Raw genomic sequence first — 15967 nt, forward strand, 5'->3', positions numbered from 1 at the left:
TGCCAAGTGCTGCTACAGCTAACGTACCTCTCCTGTCTTCATTGTTTCCTTCAGGTCAGCCAGCTCATCTCTGAGCTCATCCCGCTCAATCCTAATGCAGTCAAAGTACTCTTTCTGTCTCTCTAGGGCCTGGGTGCAGGCAGGTAGCGGAAAGGAACAGCATAGAGAGAGAATGTGCGATAGGTAAGAAAGATTTCTTGCAAATAAAAGATAATTAGCTGAACAAAAAGTGAGGCAAAAAGAGAAAAGAAAGTCGTGCACAGTCCTGTGTTTGCCACAGAAGTTCATGCTTGGCATAAATATCCTCCACCACCCCGGCATTACAACAGACCTGGGAAATGCTAAAAAATCTCAACGATTCCATGTTACGTACTAAACTATAAATACAATTCATGTCTATTTTAATAAAGTAACCTTCGGCTTTCTGCCTAGTGCTTGAGCCAAACTGAATGAGTCCAACAATCCCATAGTTCCAAAAATATTTGGATTTTGAAAGATCAGAAATAAAGCATGTTTAATTTTTGCAGTCTATTCAAGCATAACACTTTATGTAAACAAACACAGCCAATTGTGTTGTAGGTGGATACAGTGAGCTGTACTGATTTTTTTTTTTTTAACGGATCTGGGACTTTTGGTAGCAGTCCTAGAAAACCTTATCCGTTACACTAGAGATGGGAACTTGTGGCCCTCCAACTCTTGCTGGACGCCTAAACAGCATGCTCAATGATCAAGGATGGAGGAAATCCAAGAACACCTAAAGGACCATGGACACGCATTCCTGCAATACAATACAACTTTTTCAACAGGAAACGAGCAAGGGCTTTTTATGGGAAGATATTCATATATGAAAGAAGTGAATCTGTATTGTGCCTGCTCAGAGGTTAAGCATCCTCTAGAGGGAAAAAATGGGCACTAGGCCTTCCCTCACCATGAGGAGATGTTAATAACCAAATGAGAGATTTTTTTCAGTTACTTGAATGCAGAATTTCCTATAAATTTGGGAGATTGGATCCAAAGTAAATTACTAACAAACAGGATCCTATTTATGGAATCTCATTTTAAAATATTTTCACGTGGAAAAGGTAGTTTGCAAGATCTGATCCATGGAAACAATCTTAGAGAGAAAATAGTGTCCGACAGACTCTAAATCTACGCCCTGGCAGCTTTCAATTATGCTATAGGCCAGTTTTTCTACTACAGTCGTACCTTGGTATTTGTATGTTTTGGCTCCTGAATGCCAAAAACCTGGAAGTAATTGTTCCAGTTTGCGAACGTTTTTCGAAAGCCGAATGTCCGATACGGCTTCCTCTTGAGTGCAGGAAACTCCTGCAGCCAATCGGAAGCTATGCCTTGGTTTTGGAACGGTTTCGGGAGTCGAACGGAATCCCGGAACGGATTAAGTTTGAGAACCAAGGTTCTACTGTACTAACAAGTTGTAACACTTTTCAAAGAGATTCTGAGATTCGGTCTCAGAATCTCTAACATCACACACTCGTATACGCCCATTTTGCATATTACTTGCATGAAGGGGCATCATGGATGTCTGCAGGGAAAGGCCAAAGTGCTCAACACAGGGATGGCAGGGGAAGGACTGAGTAGCCAAGCAGATACATAGCACCTTTTTCTACACATGATGCCTTCTTATACGATTCATATGTGAATGGCCTACAGTTTAAATGAAATCAGTGGGTATTAAGTTACAAGTCCAATTGACTTCAATGACCTTTAACTTCTTCTGGACTAATACATATGTATGTGTGTGCCCAACCAAGCAAAACTGTTTTTATGCCCTATCTGAATGCTTAAGTATTTAGACAGTACAGTTGTGCCCCGCAAGACGAATGCCTCGCAAGACGAAAAACTCGCTAGACGAAAGAGTTTTCTGTTTTTTGTGTCGTTCTGCAAGACGAATTTCCCTATGGGCTTGCTTCGCAAGACGAAACGTCTTGCGAGTTCTTGCGAGTTTTTTTCCTTTTTCTTAAAGCCGCTAAGCCGCTAATAGCCGCTAAGCCGCTAATAGCCGCGCTTCGCAAGACGAAAAAACCGCAAGACAAAGAGACTCGCGGAACGGATTAATTTCGTCTTGCGAGGCACCACTGTATATGCTTTTGAGGCTGTCTCAAAGCTCTATTTTTAATCAGTGCAACGAAAGGTCTAGGACAGGCCTATCATCCAAATCCAAAATAACTGTACTAGAATCTAGCTATAACACTGGAATTAAATCACTGCAGTGCTTTAATATGTTTATGTTAAAAATCTGCTAATTCATGAAGTTTTAGGTTCAAGCTGCATGCCGTATTTATTTACTCTCAGATATTCAGTATGAAATACTTCTATCTGCCAACACCCAATTCAACACTGGAACCATCAACAATCCCGCTGCCAACTTATACCAGTCTATTCCTAATCACTCTTCACCTCAGTATTCATCTCATACCCCAATTTTTTTATCTTTCCAATTAACTGTTTCCTGGAGGTCAAACACCTCTTTGGTTATAGATTCTATTCTCTGTTGCATGCGTTGGTTCTCCTGCAGTAAACACAGGGGAAAGAATAAAAGAAGGGAAAAGACAAGTAAAGGAAATTACAAGGAGATACGAGGAAGTCAGTAAGGCAGTCAATGAAACACAGAAGATGAAGGTTTTGTGAATAAAGGTTTGGCTAAGAGGTTCTCTCCCCTTTGTTAAATAAAACTATGAATAGCTTTAGGATAAGATCTATATTACATCGAAGTACACTGTACAACTGACATTGATTGCATTGGAACCACAAGCTTAGGCATAAATCTATGTTGCCATTCAGCTTTAAAGCAACTACCCAAAGTTAATTTTACTCAAACATATTACTGAAAGGACTTCTGCTAAAATGCTAAAACTATATTTGCTACCAAGCTCAAAACAGCATAGCATACCTAAACAAAAATACTGTTTAAGCAACGGATGGACAGTACCAACTCGTAGGGCTGAAAAGCTCATTGACAAAAGTCATTGATGAGCCAGACTCTGAATATGTGCTCGCAAACAGGGAACATGTGACACACTGCTTTTTGTCTGATGGTGTCATGACTTCTTTTGATCCCAGCACACTGCTCTAGCTCTTTATAAACCGGCACCCAAGTGCCAGAAACAGCACATGCTGCAGTCTTTCCTGAATGAAAGCATTTTAGACAACAGAAAAAGCAGATTTTATCTTGAATGCAAGTTATTTGCCAAGTATGAACATGTACCTCTATTAGTTCATCTCTCTGGCGAAGACCCTCTTTAAGTTCATCCATCTTATGCTGCAGAACGGTACACATATGTTTCTGCCTTTCCAACTCCTGTATTAAGGAAATATAAATTAAGCAGCTGAAAATTAAAGTCCAAGCATATTATATATTAGTTAATGAAATAAGCATGATAGGAACATTAATAGTATAATTATTTGCTATTTAATTGGGCTGATTCACAAAAATGGAATTGGCTTATATGAGTATAGATTTGTTTTAGCTGCTCTGTCTGTTCTCCAACACTACTCTCTTAAGGGGTGGGCTGACTCCTGAAATAGGTGGGCTATTTTTAAATTTATTTATTATTGGTGAATACTCTGGATCCAGAATTTATAAAGCAAGAGTACACACTCAAAATCTCTTTGCAGCAGAATGATTCTAAGTATGATCCCAAGCTTAAGAACTTAAGTGGTGCCCTTCTGGCTCAGATAGGTCCCACAGTGGCCAGCCAGATCTCTTTGGAAAACCACAAAGAGGACATTTGTGACCCTATTACCTACTTGTTCCCAGTAATCAGATCGACTATCAATGTAGAGGTTACATTTTGAATTATTATAGTTAATAGCCATTAACCTCTGCCTGGCATTTGTATAATCCTTTTTGAAGCCAGAGCATCATGATTTTCTAAATTCCAAGTCTTAAGAGGAAACAAGGAAACAACTTGCCTACAGCTCTGTCCACAGGCATTCTCCATTATGCTTCCTAACCAAAGCAAAAGCAGTGCACAGTCAATATAACTGACCAGTACAACTTACGCCTACCCTTAACTGGGAGCCTAATAACTTGCAGGAGCTAGATGGTTTACGGGCAGATCTCAGTCTACCTCAGTCGCCTCTGCATTCAAGACCACCCCACTAAACAAAATGGCTTGCATGCCTCTTCAAGAAGATGCTCTAGTGAGCCTGTGAAGTCGTCACCAACCTGTTGCCCTCAGGATGTTTGGGAACACGGCTCCCATCTAGTCTAAAACATTTGGTGGGTATCTGGTTAGGGAAGTTTGAAGAAAGCATGATAATCAAGTTCTGCACGTAGCTGCAAGTAAACCTCTTTACTGATGCAGTTACTACTGCCTTAAGCCTTTGCTTGCAGCTAAGGACCAGAGCAGCTTTCAACTTTGCAGACAACTGGTTGCTGCCTTTTGAAAAGAACCTCTCATTCTGAAAACTTGGACGGTGTTGCCAATTAGTTTAAAAGAGGACAGGCTGCTGATAGTTCAAAGGGATAGAAAGTAACTAACCTAAGATTAAATAAGCAATGACCTGGATTGCCCCAGGATAAGTGACTGTATAAATAAGCCCGAAAATGGCTGAATGCAAACCAATCTATTTATAAGTTGCAGAAAAACATTCAATGGTCTTAAGAATCATTACATTATCCTACTTGTGAGCCCATCAACAAAATTAACCTTGTAAAGTTTTCAACTTCATTAAAATTACAGAGACCAAGTTGATTAACAAATTACAGGCATGCAGAAACACACACTTAAGCTTCTTAATGATTAGCTAATAATGCAAATTCTTTATTAGAAATAATACAGAAAATACAAATACCTTTGTCTTATCTTCATTTTCTCTGTAATATTCTGCTAACTGCTCCTCTCTTTCCTCAATGACATCCTTTAGAGTATCCACTTGATAGATTAAATTATTTTTCTCATTATCCAGTTGGGCATTAGAAACCATTGCTTTTTTAAATTTCTCCTCAACTTCAGCAAGTGACTCCTAGATACATAATGTAAGATCTTATTAAACTTAATTTTATTCAACTTATCGTATTAAACATTAGAAATACATAATACAATTTTGCTAAAGTAGCAAACAGACTTTTGCTTCATATTCCACTGACTTAACTGTCCTTAATAAAACCCAATAATAAATCTGCAGAAGTCAAATAAATAGGGACCTATAGAAAAATGATAATCACATATCTTATTTTTCTCTTATTCTTCTAGCAGAATGCCAGTAACCCAAGCAATTTTTTTTTAACATATAAAAGCCTAAAGAAAAGCATTTACAGAGAGGTAGCTGTGTTAATCTGCTCAGGAAAACAAAAAAAGTCTTGTGGCACTTTGGACTAACCAATGCACTTCGGCGTAAACCTTTATGGGCTAAAGTCTCAGCTTCAATTTAGTTCAGATTACACAGACCTCACAAAACCAAACTTCCGTTCACAGATAACTAAGGACACTATAGTGTATTTCTAATACTAGATGTACCAGTTAAGTAAGACTTCAGCTATTTAACCAAGTAAGTGAGCATTCAATATTATCAGAGCTTTACTGTTAGGAAACGACGTTATTTGCAGATGTTTTTCTACACTTTCCCTGTCCACATGAAAAATTACAATCCCCTCTAAATAAGCCATTCAACCAGTCTGCTATCAGTTTGGAGATGAAACAGGGTAACTTTTTTTTTTTAAAAAGAGTTGCTGCTACATACTTTGGACGACCTAGTACACGGAAGTACATAAATTTGTAAATTAAAAGACAATAGCATTTAAACAACCACCTCTAAACTACCTGTCAGGAACATGTGAATTTACAGCGTTGATGGCAGTGAAGAGGGTAAGGAGGAGTAACGTCAAAAGATGACACATCAGGCAAACAAACTCAAGCATTTTGACAGACAACTTGCAACAACTTCCTCCAAAGGGAAAATGGAGACTGGAGAAAAAAGCAGGAGCAGATCTACTCAAGTCCTGGATAGCATGTAGTATCTTGGAGGAGATTGGGAGCTAAGCTTTTCCTAGCTTCAGAGCTGTATCTTTCCTGCTACATTGCTATAAAATATGTGGGTTTGGGGCTAACAGCATGGGGAGACTTCGGCATTATTTACAACCCTGAGGCCTAAACAGCATTACAGAGCTCCTTTTGCAGGATGGTTGGAGCCCTGAACAGGAGCAACCCACTCGGGGGGTTGAGTTTGCACTTCAACATTATGCTACAGGTCTCACTGGTCATCTTACTATAAATAAGTTTTTAAGGCATTAACAATGTAATTTATGGGTGAAGCACAATTATGCCCATCTGCTAGTGAAATGAAACTGGTCATTTCTCGCATTTAGCCCCTGCAGACCCAGATCTGCTTGAGGATTCCCAATCCACTGGGGCAGATTTTGGGGGCACATGAGGTGTTGGAGGAAGGAGAGAATGGAGAAGCACAATTACACTACACTGGATCTTCACTTGTACCTTTGTATGAAATATTGTAAGATCCGAAAAAGGCAATTCATGTCAGCTTTAAAGCAGTCTCAATATAATCAGTTCATGTCTATAGTCACTCTCCAAAAAAAATGGGGAGGGGGGGAATACTAGCATACACTCAGGGAACTAGACTTATAAATCAGTCAATTTTTGAAGATGGTATTTCCTTCTAAAACATACAATTATTTTATTTTTACATGCATGCTTTCCTGTGAAGTACAGAACATTAAACTATATTGTGGTGCATTGCAATATTGCCTTCACTTCAAAACCAAATTCTACAAAAGTGCCAAATGAAGTGCAGAATAGGACAAGCCCTGCCCCAAAGCATTTCTGCTCTAAACAGACAAGCAGTGTGGGAAAGCATGAACAATTATGGCTAAAAGCATCATGTTAGTTCTCTGAACTTTCCTCTTTTGCAAGGTGTGTACACGCTATAATTATTTAATGGGTGTATCTATTCAGGGATGACATATTTTTACGTGTGATTAGCTAAAAAGTAGATGGGAAGGCAAGAGAAGAATGCAGGTGGGAGGCGAGTAAGATAGAAAAACTTGCAAAAATACAGTGGAAGGGACTTGCCTGAGTTGGCAAATCAGTGTCATAATTTATTTCAAAACAAAAGAAAAGAAAAAAAATTCCTTCCAGTAGCACCTTAAAGACCAACTAAGTTAGTTCTAGGTATGAGCTTTCGTGTGCATGCACACTTCTTCAGATACCTATGCACACGAAAGCTCATACCTAGAACTAACTTAGTTGGTCTTTAAGGTGCTACTGGAAGGAATTTTTTTTCTTTTCTTTTGTTTTGACTATGGCAGACCAACACGGCTACCTACCTGTAACTGAAATAATTTATTTCAAAACACATAACTAGTCAATGCATTTATGAGGATCAACCAAAATGTCTCAAAACTGATACTACTTTTTATACCAAGGTGGTCAATTTATAATTTCAGTTCCAATATTGCAATCTAATTATGGTGGGTTTTTCAGAAGCTCGCTACAGTTTTGTGACATTTTGGTTGGTCCTAATAAAGGTATTGCCAACTTTACAATTTCAAGGTTTTTTTCCTTACAGATGAATATAGTTACAATTGCTTTTTATAGACATGATTTATATAGCACTAAACATTGAAGCTAGAACAGACAAGGGTAAGGTGTAAAAGAAGATAATTATCTCACCAAGATTAAAAGATAAAAGCAAACAAGTGGATATGCTAGCTATTATATTTACACTTTGGACTATCAGTTATTCTGCATGAGAGATAATGAAAAACCTTAAGCTGCAATAGGATTTATATTATAGGCAAAATCTCCAGTTACCTGCACCTTTTGGTTGAAGTTTCCACAATGGTCCACTTTGTACATCACAGTAAACCACAATTAATGGTTTGTTGTGAATGCAGAAATCACTTCCACTTTGCTACTCCCCTAGGGCATATAGGAACAATAAGCCATGATGCCTGGCTCAGTGTTACATCCAAATGGGTGAAATGGGAGACTGTGAGTTTGTTTTGCCTAGACACACCACAAACAGCCAAGGACAAATCCTGGCTTTTACATCATGGTATGTTTTGACCTAAACTACAGCCCTTGGTTCAGATGTAATGCTAAGTCAGGATTTATGGTTTGTTGCTCCTGCTAGGGAAAAAAGTTCATGATAAAATTGTGATATGTAAATGTTGCCATTTATTATCAAGCCATGCAGTAGCTCCTGCAGTAGAGAGATTCCCATGTCTAAAGTGGTAACTGGGATGATTAGGTTAAAATGGAAAACAGATTTTTACACAAAGTAGTTGTTAAGGTTCACAGAACCAGGGAAAGGGCTCACACTCTATACCAGCTTGTAGAAATATCTTTAACTTGAGCTAATTGGCTAGGTTACCAAAAATTCTTTGGAAGTATAGTAAGCATTCTAAGAAGACACTTAGGTTTGACCTTTGTATGTTTTCTAGTGAAAAGGAATTCCATGACTGAGAGGAGTCTCTATAACTGTTTGAATAGGAGTTGCCTCTGTAATTTTTAATCCAAGCTGGTAATCCACGTGAGGCAAAAAGATATATAGATTATATGTGTCTCAATGGATCATACCAAAGTTTTCTGTGTTTGTTTTTAGCATGCCAAAAAATAAAACAATAAATCATACTTTTACATGTTTTTACAGTCTATGAAAGTGGGAGTTTAATTATTTCTTGGAATAAATTTCTGGTTCAATATTATTATTTTGAAACTCAGCTGTGCCCCCCATCCCTAATCATATTATTGGTAATATCCAGCTGCTAATTAAAAGAATAAAATGGAACTGCAAATAATACAAAAGCATCTGCTAAACTTCCTATATTATTTACTTTAGTGGAACGGAAAGTTCACTGCCTTTTTCACATAACACATTAAACACTTAAACATAAGGAAAAAAAATCAATGGCAGATATATATATTAAAATATGAACCAATTTTTAGTTGGTATGTTAGGCAAGAACTTTTAAAAAGTGAGGTGTTAGTAAAGCTCTGTTAGTGAAACTGGCAAAAACTTAATTGCTGACATATTACCATAGAGAATGCATGCTTGGGAGAAACCCTGCTATACCTTTAGTTCTTTAAGTCCCTGCATGTATCTCCCTTCTACATCTTGTATCTGGTCCTTAAGATCATAGATATCCTGCAGGACATAGGAATGAACCATTGCATAAGAACATTGCAAAGAACTTACTATTGAACTCTGTGCTTAAAGCCCAGGAATTTAGATTAGTGTGTGTTTCACTTGAACAAATTAAATTACTGTTGTATTCTTAATTTTCTAACTTGACTGACATATGTGCATTTTTAATTCAGTGCTTTCTATAAAGCTAAAAAAATGGGGAGAAATAATGTGTAATGTTTGTAAATTGAAATGTTTTATTACTGAAACCTCACGCCCTCAGAGTATCACACAATCTAATTTCAAACATATAAAAGGCATCACAATCTTATCTCGGATACTATACTGAAAAGATATACCCATTAATATGAACTAAAATCTTTACAGCTAAACAATTACAGCCGGTTCTAAACAGTACAAATAATTCCCTACTTCTTTCACAGACCAATAGGTGATGTTTTAAATGCTAAACTGCTACATTTAGCACTAATTACACTAATGAAATCTCCACAAGCCTGAGCAATGTGCCAGGCATGCTCCTCCTTGCTTCCCCCTCTTCTTTTCCCATGTAACCAAGAGTAAGACTGCTGCGGAGTTTAGTTTCTTTTTCAAACAGCATTGGCATAGTGTTACGTATAAACCAAAGTGCCTGGTATGTTATTAATTTTATATCCCACGCATTCCCGCAGCAAGCATTTTGTAATCAAAGGAACATTTAAAAACCCAAACCCCTGATTGCTTTTTAAAAGGTGCTTTGATTCTGTCTTGTAGTCTTATTCAATGTCCATTTCTTCCTCTCCAAATGAAGGAGGATAACCTTTTACTTTTTAGCCAATGAAAGTCTGCTCACCCGCAATTCACTTAAGGAGGTATCAGGATCCACTAGACTGCTAGTATCTCCACTTCCTCGTCTAGATGAGTTTCCACTCAAAGGAGTCGCTGAATTGCGAGACGCTGGCTAAAGAAAGAAAAACATGGCATGAAAACTCCCATACATTTCAAGATCTTTCCCCAACACACTATGAAGTTCAGATTTCAACATTCAAGTGTCTCTCCACTTATGCACGTTTGAGTTGTGTATGACCGTGTCTATGTGTGGCGCCAGGAAATAAAGAAATCAAGCTAAACTCTGAAAAGGCGCAAAAATGGCCCAAAAAGAAAGGGAAATTGCAAAAATGGCAGGAAAAGAGCAGGAAAACAACTAGCAATCCCAAGAGCCTTTGCAACTGCAAGCCAGATACTTTGAGGTACTGGTTTACCCCGCTTGTCGTTGTTTCTGCATTATCCTTCAGTGATGAGGAAGACTGAGCGCCATCACTGCCACCATTCATGCCCGTCTGAGAAGTACTGTTTTGTTTTTTAAAGGGTTTCCAGAGGTTTAGGTGTTTACTGTTGTTTTAGATGGCGTTCCCCACTATACACGATTTAACGTATAAGTGCAGTACATGGTAACGTAACCCCTGTGTAAATGGGGAGGTGCCTGTACTAAAAACTTCTAAATACTGTAATATATTTCCTTGAAAAGATTGATAAACTTTTCTAAGTCCCCATATAGTCCAGTCTATTCAAATATCCTTTTTCATCAAACAGCTCTTACAGGAGCAGAACTTATTTTAAAATTATCTTCTTACAAGATACTTTTGCTGGAAGCCACCCAGAGTGGCTGGGGAAACCCAGCCAGATGGGTGGGGTATAAATAAATAATAATAATAATAATTATTATTATTATTAGACAAATGGGTTATAGATCTGGCATAACATTATTTGTAATCTTCTCCAGTCTGGTGCCCTCTAGATATTTTGGACTTCAAATCCCATCAGGCCCAATGATCACAGCTGAAGTAGATGATCTACACCATATTCTGTCAAACAAATAGTTGAAAAAGTATAATGAAGATAATCAGCAACACACAGGAGGCTGGAGAATCTCCCGATATCCTACCATGCTTTTTTGAATTGGCACCAATATGCAGACTTTGATATGTTTTAAAGTTGTCCAAATCTCTGTAAACACTCACCCTTGTATACAAGTCAGAATATGGCCTGTCACTCTTTTCTTCCAGCTGGAAAAAAAGAAAAGTGTTAATATTGAATTTGAACCATTTCTCTGTATTAGAAATCTGAATTACTGTGATCCCTTTTTCATCCATGTCAACACAAAGCTGAAACAGTATTATACAATGAAAGTTTCCTTCTTCCTTTTCCTCCACCTGAATATTGCATTTGCATTTAACAAAACTTCAGAATCAACAGCTCCGCACAAGGTAGTATCAGTCCTACAAATTAACACAATGCCTTATTGACAACAAGTTGCTTCTTAGGTTAGCCTTTTGTCAGGCCAAGCACAGAAAGTAAATTCAATGAATGTAATTTCAGTAATGGTTGTGTGTTTTTTAAATGAAGTGTATTGACTACTGGAAATTCACTAAGTAATATATTTTAAACATTAAGCTTTACTCATCTATGAACATTTTTCTCCATTTCTGCTTTCCAAAATAAAAGTTTAGTAGTAAATGGGTTGAGAAGTTTTTCATTATTTGCAATTGCCACCAAGACAGACAATATAGACAATGCTATTTCACTAGTAATCTGTTGTATGCATTATAAACAGGAAGCATAATTTATGAAAAACTGTTTTGTGGCATATGGTTTTAATTCATGATCCTCTAGTTCAGGGATTGCTAACCCAGCACCCAGAGGCACAATGGCACCTGCAAAAGCCTTCATTAGTGCCCCTCAACAGAGACCTCTGACTCTGAGCTTTCATTTTTAAAAAGGTTTTAATCCTCTTATAAAGTTATAAAGCAAAACATTATGATTTAGCTCCACAAATTTTCTTCAAATGTTCAAATATTTGTTATCATTATCAAAAGTTCATTCTTTCTCTGCTTTCTAAAGGAGCCCAGGGCAGCAAATACTATCACGCAAGTTAACTGAACTATCAGGGCTAGCAGGTATTAATGGCAGGCTGCAAGAATATGTCATTTTCTTGTAATGCTGAGCTGGTTGGAATGTCTGTTTCTCCACGTCTAGCATGTTCTGATGCATTTTGAATGACTGTAGCGACTGCATCTCCAGTTTCTATAGCCAACAGAATGTTAACGGTATCTCAAAGTATTTATCTAATTTCTTGAATCTCTAGGTGCTGGAAATATAGGGAACCAAGCTATTAGCTAGCAATTGTAACCAACCACTCAGTGTCACTTCATCTCTAAGAATGTCATTTGCAATCAAACTTTCAGTTGTGGCACAAAATCGCCAAAAGAATTAGAATGTGATTATAGCTTTTGTAAATACCTTTCCAGTGAGTTTACACAATATTCAGTCTAATAAAAGAAAAGAAAAGGGGTTTTTCTTTTTACAGTGGTGGACATCTGGATAAGGTCATTACGGCTGAAAGAGTGGCTGAGGATAACCAACCAAATGAAATTATCCATATACTGTATATCCGTATACTTGTCACTAAATTTGCAGCTAATTCCCAAAATTAGATATACACTACATTCTGAACAAATGAAAATATATTTGCCTTTGCAAACCATCGTTTAGCACAAGAGATGGAATCATTTGCCCAAAAGCCAGTGTACCTATTATAGCTACCTTGGATATTTTATGCAAAGACAGACCAGGATTTAAGAAGGGATGGTACTACAACTCCCATCATTCCTGACCATTGCCGTTGCTGACTGGGAGTGATGGGAGCTGCAGCGTAACATTTGGGGAACCATTGTTCCACATCTGTGATCTGAAGGACCACACACACACAAGCCCTCTTAAGCCTCCCACTTCAATGCTTTCCAAAAAGCTGTCACGGAAGTGGCCATTTCATGAATGTCAACTGCTACCAGAAAAGCAGAGGAGGAGAGGTCAAGGGAAGGAGGGGGAGAAGGATGAGAGAGAGAAAGTGAAAGAGAATCAGAAGCACAGTGCACAAAGCTCTCTTGATCCTAGCCAGGATTTACAATTATGTATGAGCAATAGCAGATGCTAGGCCATGACTGGCGAACGATTTATCATCTCACTTTATCGCAGGAATCATGAATCTAACTGATATATGTCTGTCATTTTCTTTGGGTTCTCTTGCACCATCTGGTTTGCTATGCCAGCTTGATTAGCCAAAGAATCTGGTTTTTCACTTTCTCAGACAATATCAGTCTTCTCCCAGCTCTTTTAAGAGGTAGTTTATAAACAAGAGGAAGAACCGGGATTCTTGAGATCAGAAGCAGATCAGACAATGTCCTTTCTCATTCTAATCCTCCCCTTCTCATGCACAAATTTGCCCTACCAAGCTAGCCTTAATCACCATTAAGGAATTAAGCCCTGAGCTCAACCACAATCAATGCTAATCAGGTTTCATTAACAACAATCAGAGTTTCAAGTGCCAAAGTATGGAGTAAACACGAGTAAATTATCAGAGTGTTGTGTCAACATTTGCCCTATATATATCATTTTATTCATTCTAACTACTTTTATGACACCTTCCTAAGGCATCTTAGAAAACATAACTAGTTTAAATACGTAACAGGATAATTTAGCTTCATGTACATAGTAGGGGTTCACTGCAGTAGCTGTATCTAGGCATGATGGAGGGGTGTCTAAGTCTGCTTCCCCTTCCTTTGATGGTAGTTGGTATAGAGGAGGAAGGCTCAGCTGAAGTCACACCTGAGAAGCATAGCCTTGAACTGATGCCTTTATCAATTTTTGGCTATGATTCACTCCATTAAATACAATGTTGTGTACCTTCTTCCCTACAGAAACCTGTCAAGGGGAGGCGCATGTACCATAATAAGTGAAAACCAGGTTGCATAGAAGTTTGAATTTACAGAAATCTCTTTAGAGATATTTTTTGTGATCCAAATGCAAATGAACTTACAAGCAGGAACCATACTCTGAACACTATAGTTGAAACTTTTGTTTTTAAACCATGCAGTCATTTATAAGGTTGTAATGAATATCATGTATGTCTGTAACATAGCATCAGACAACTTGTTATTGGAATTTGAATATATACAATTATATTCAGTGCCATTAAAAAATTATAGTGCTATTTACAAAGGCTTCAAGAAATGTATGTAAATAAGACAATCTACAATTAAGAACACTTTTGCATGCAGATTTAGACACTGGTATACAGATATTAAAGTTAACACTGCAACATGATCAAGTTAGCTGGAGGTTTATTTTTAAAAGACCATGCAAGTTGGATTCTATATTTTAAATAAGTTTTATATATATAATATTCTGCACCGCTAGCAACATTTTATACTAAAACCAGCAAACATTACTAGTATATTAATACATTTCCCAAAGAAAAAGGACAATCATTAGTAAACCTACAGTGATGACATCAGCACATTATCTAACACTCACACTGTTCATGTCTGGAATGCTGACATCATCCAAGTCAGAAACAATGCTTCCCCTACGATTAGAGCGGCTAAAATAATCAGCTGCAGTTTCACTATGGTCAGAAAAATCAGTTGACTTTGATGACAAACACAACAGATGGAGAGAAAAATGACAGAATAATACATTTCAGATACATGAAATAACATGTGGGCATGTTAATCTTATTTGCCAAAATTGTTTTAGATGAGATTTTCCTTTGAAGAGTGAGATCTCTCTCCTTTCTGACTGGGAAAACCTTAAGGAAATTTATATTTTATTTTATTTTTATTCTTGTGGTTTTCAAATTCTGTTCTGTGGAACCCAGGGATTTCACTCTGAATAACAGCTTAATCACAATCACCAACCTTCTCACAACTCCATGCATTCACATATATTTGTTTCACATGAGATTAACTCCTTATGTAGTTTCAAGCAGATGGCAACCTGAGGACATTTGGGATGAGAACATGATGGAATTTGATGGTACTATCACAGGTATTAATTAATTTTCAATCTCATCAGCTTCAGAGTTTTAAAGGATAAAAAGAGAATGGTATCGTTACAGAATCTGGACAGGGTCGTAAGTCATCTTTCTCACACACCCTAATAGCTTTTATCCTTTCCTTGGGCATCAAACCTATGCCCTTACAAACCTAATTAACTCACACGGCACCTGCTCCAGCATCTATTGGTCCTCCCTACTAGTCTTCAAAACACCTTCCTAGCCTGAAAGGGTGGGTGGAAGAAGAATATAGTTCTCACTGGAGCAATACATTTAAAGCTGGTATCTCATTGTCACATTCAGCCGCATTTAAGAATGCTACTAAGTATCAAACTAGTGGTTTTTGTAAGTATAACCAACAGCAAAATATTTATAAACATTCATGTTGAGATATTCAGGATTCTAATTTTTATCCTTAAACTAAACATTTAATTGCCTAGGGAAATCAAGTTTTGATTTATCGTGTTTGTCCTCCTTATGCCCTAATAGTCACTGTTTATTTCATACAACTCCCCAGGTCACATCTCCCTTCCCATAATAATTATTTTTACCCTTGCTCAATGAATAATTGCTAAGCCATATGCATACAAATAATAATTTAGTTTGAATTTACTATCACATTTATGTGTGCCTTGAACAGTATTTTTTCAGATTTAGCTACTGCAAACAAACTGAAGAAAATGGACTAACACACATTTACCTTCACTACAAAAAGTCTCTTGTTAGAGAACTAATTATAAGACACATTACAAAAAATGCAGGTTTTGAATCATGTGTTTCCACTACACAGGAATAGTATATTGAATAACTATCCAGTACATCAAGAGAGTTCCAAATTATTATGGGAAATGCCACTGCTGTATCAGACACCATCATTTTTTTTAGATGATATCACTTTGGTATAGGAAGCATCATGACCCTTTCAGTACACAGTTTTATGCCCTAGCCAAAAACCACCAGCTCACAATT

General features: G+C 37.4%; 1 protein-coding gene and 1 long non-coding RNA gene across 13 annotated transcripts in view; one reads left to right on the plus strand and one right to left on the minus strand.

Annotated features, from left to right (window-relative positions):
- LRRFIP2 (LRR binding FLII interacting protein 2) overlaps positions 1-15967 on the minus strand; it is a 50413-nt gene that overhangs the window by 7847 nt on the left and 26599 nt on the right. For 4 of the 12 annotated variants that reach the window (XM_081834780.1, XM_081834779.1, XM_081834775.1 and 1 more), the window contains 8 exons: positions 14479-14592; positions 11127-11171; positions 9959-10066; positions 9058-9129; positions 4819-4989; positions 3227-3319; positions 2438-2530; positions 28-129 (listed from right to left, as the gene is read on the minus strand). In XM_081834780.1, the coding sequence (XP_081690906.1) occupies positions 28-129; positions 2438-2530; positions 3227-3319; positions 4819-4989; positions 9058-9129; positions 9959-10066; positions 11127-11171; positions 14479-14592 (798 nt within the window). The remainder of the gene's footprint in view (positions 1-27; positions 130-2437; positions 2531-3226; positions 3320-4818; positions 4990-9057; positions 9130-9958; positions 10067-11126; positions 11172-14478; positions 14593-15967) is intronic. The other 8 variants (XM_081834781.1, XM_081834782.1, XM_081834786.1 and 5 more) reach the window with 8 other exon arrangements.
- On the plus strand, positions 10075-11227 carry LOC309326290. Its single transcript, XR_014150268.1, has 2 exons — positions 10075-10355; positions 10889-11227. It is a non-coding gene; the product is annotated as an uncharacterized lncRNA (long non-coding RNA).

Source organism: Podarcis erhardii, assembly GCF_964252035.2.
Source record: "Podarcis erhardii genome assembly, chromosome: 12".
NCBI lineage: Eukaryota > Metazoa > Chordata > Lepidosauria > Squamata > Lacertidae > Podarcis > Podarcis erhardii.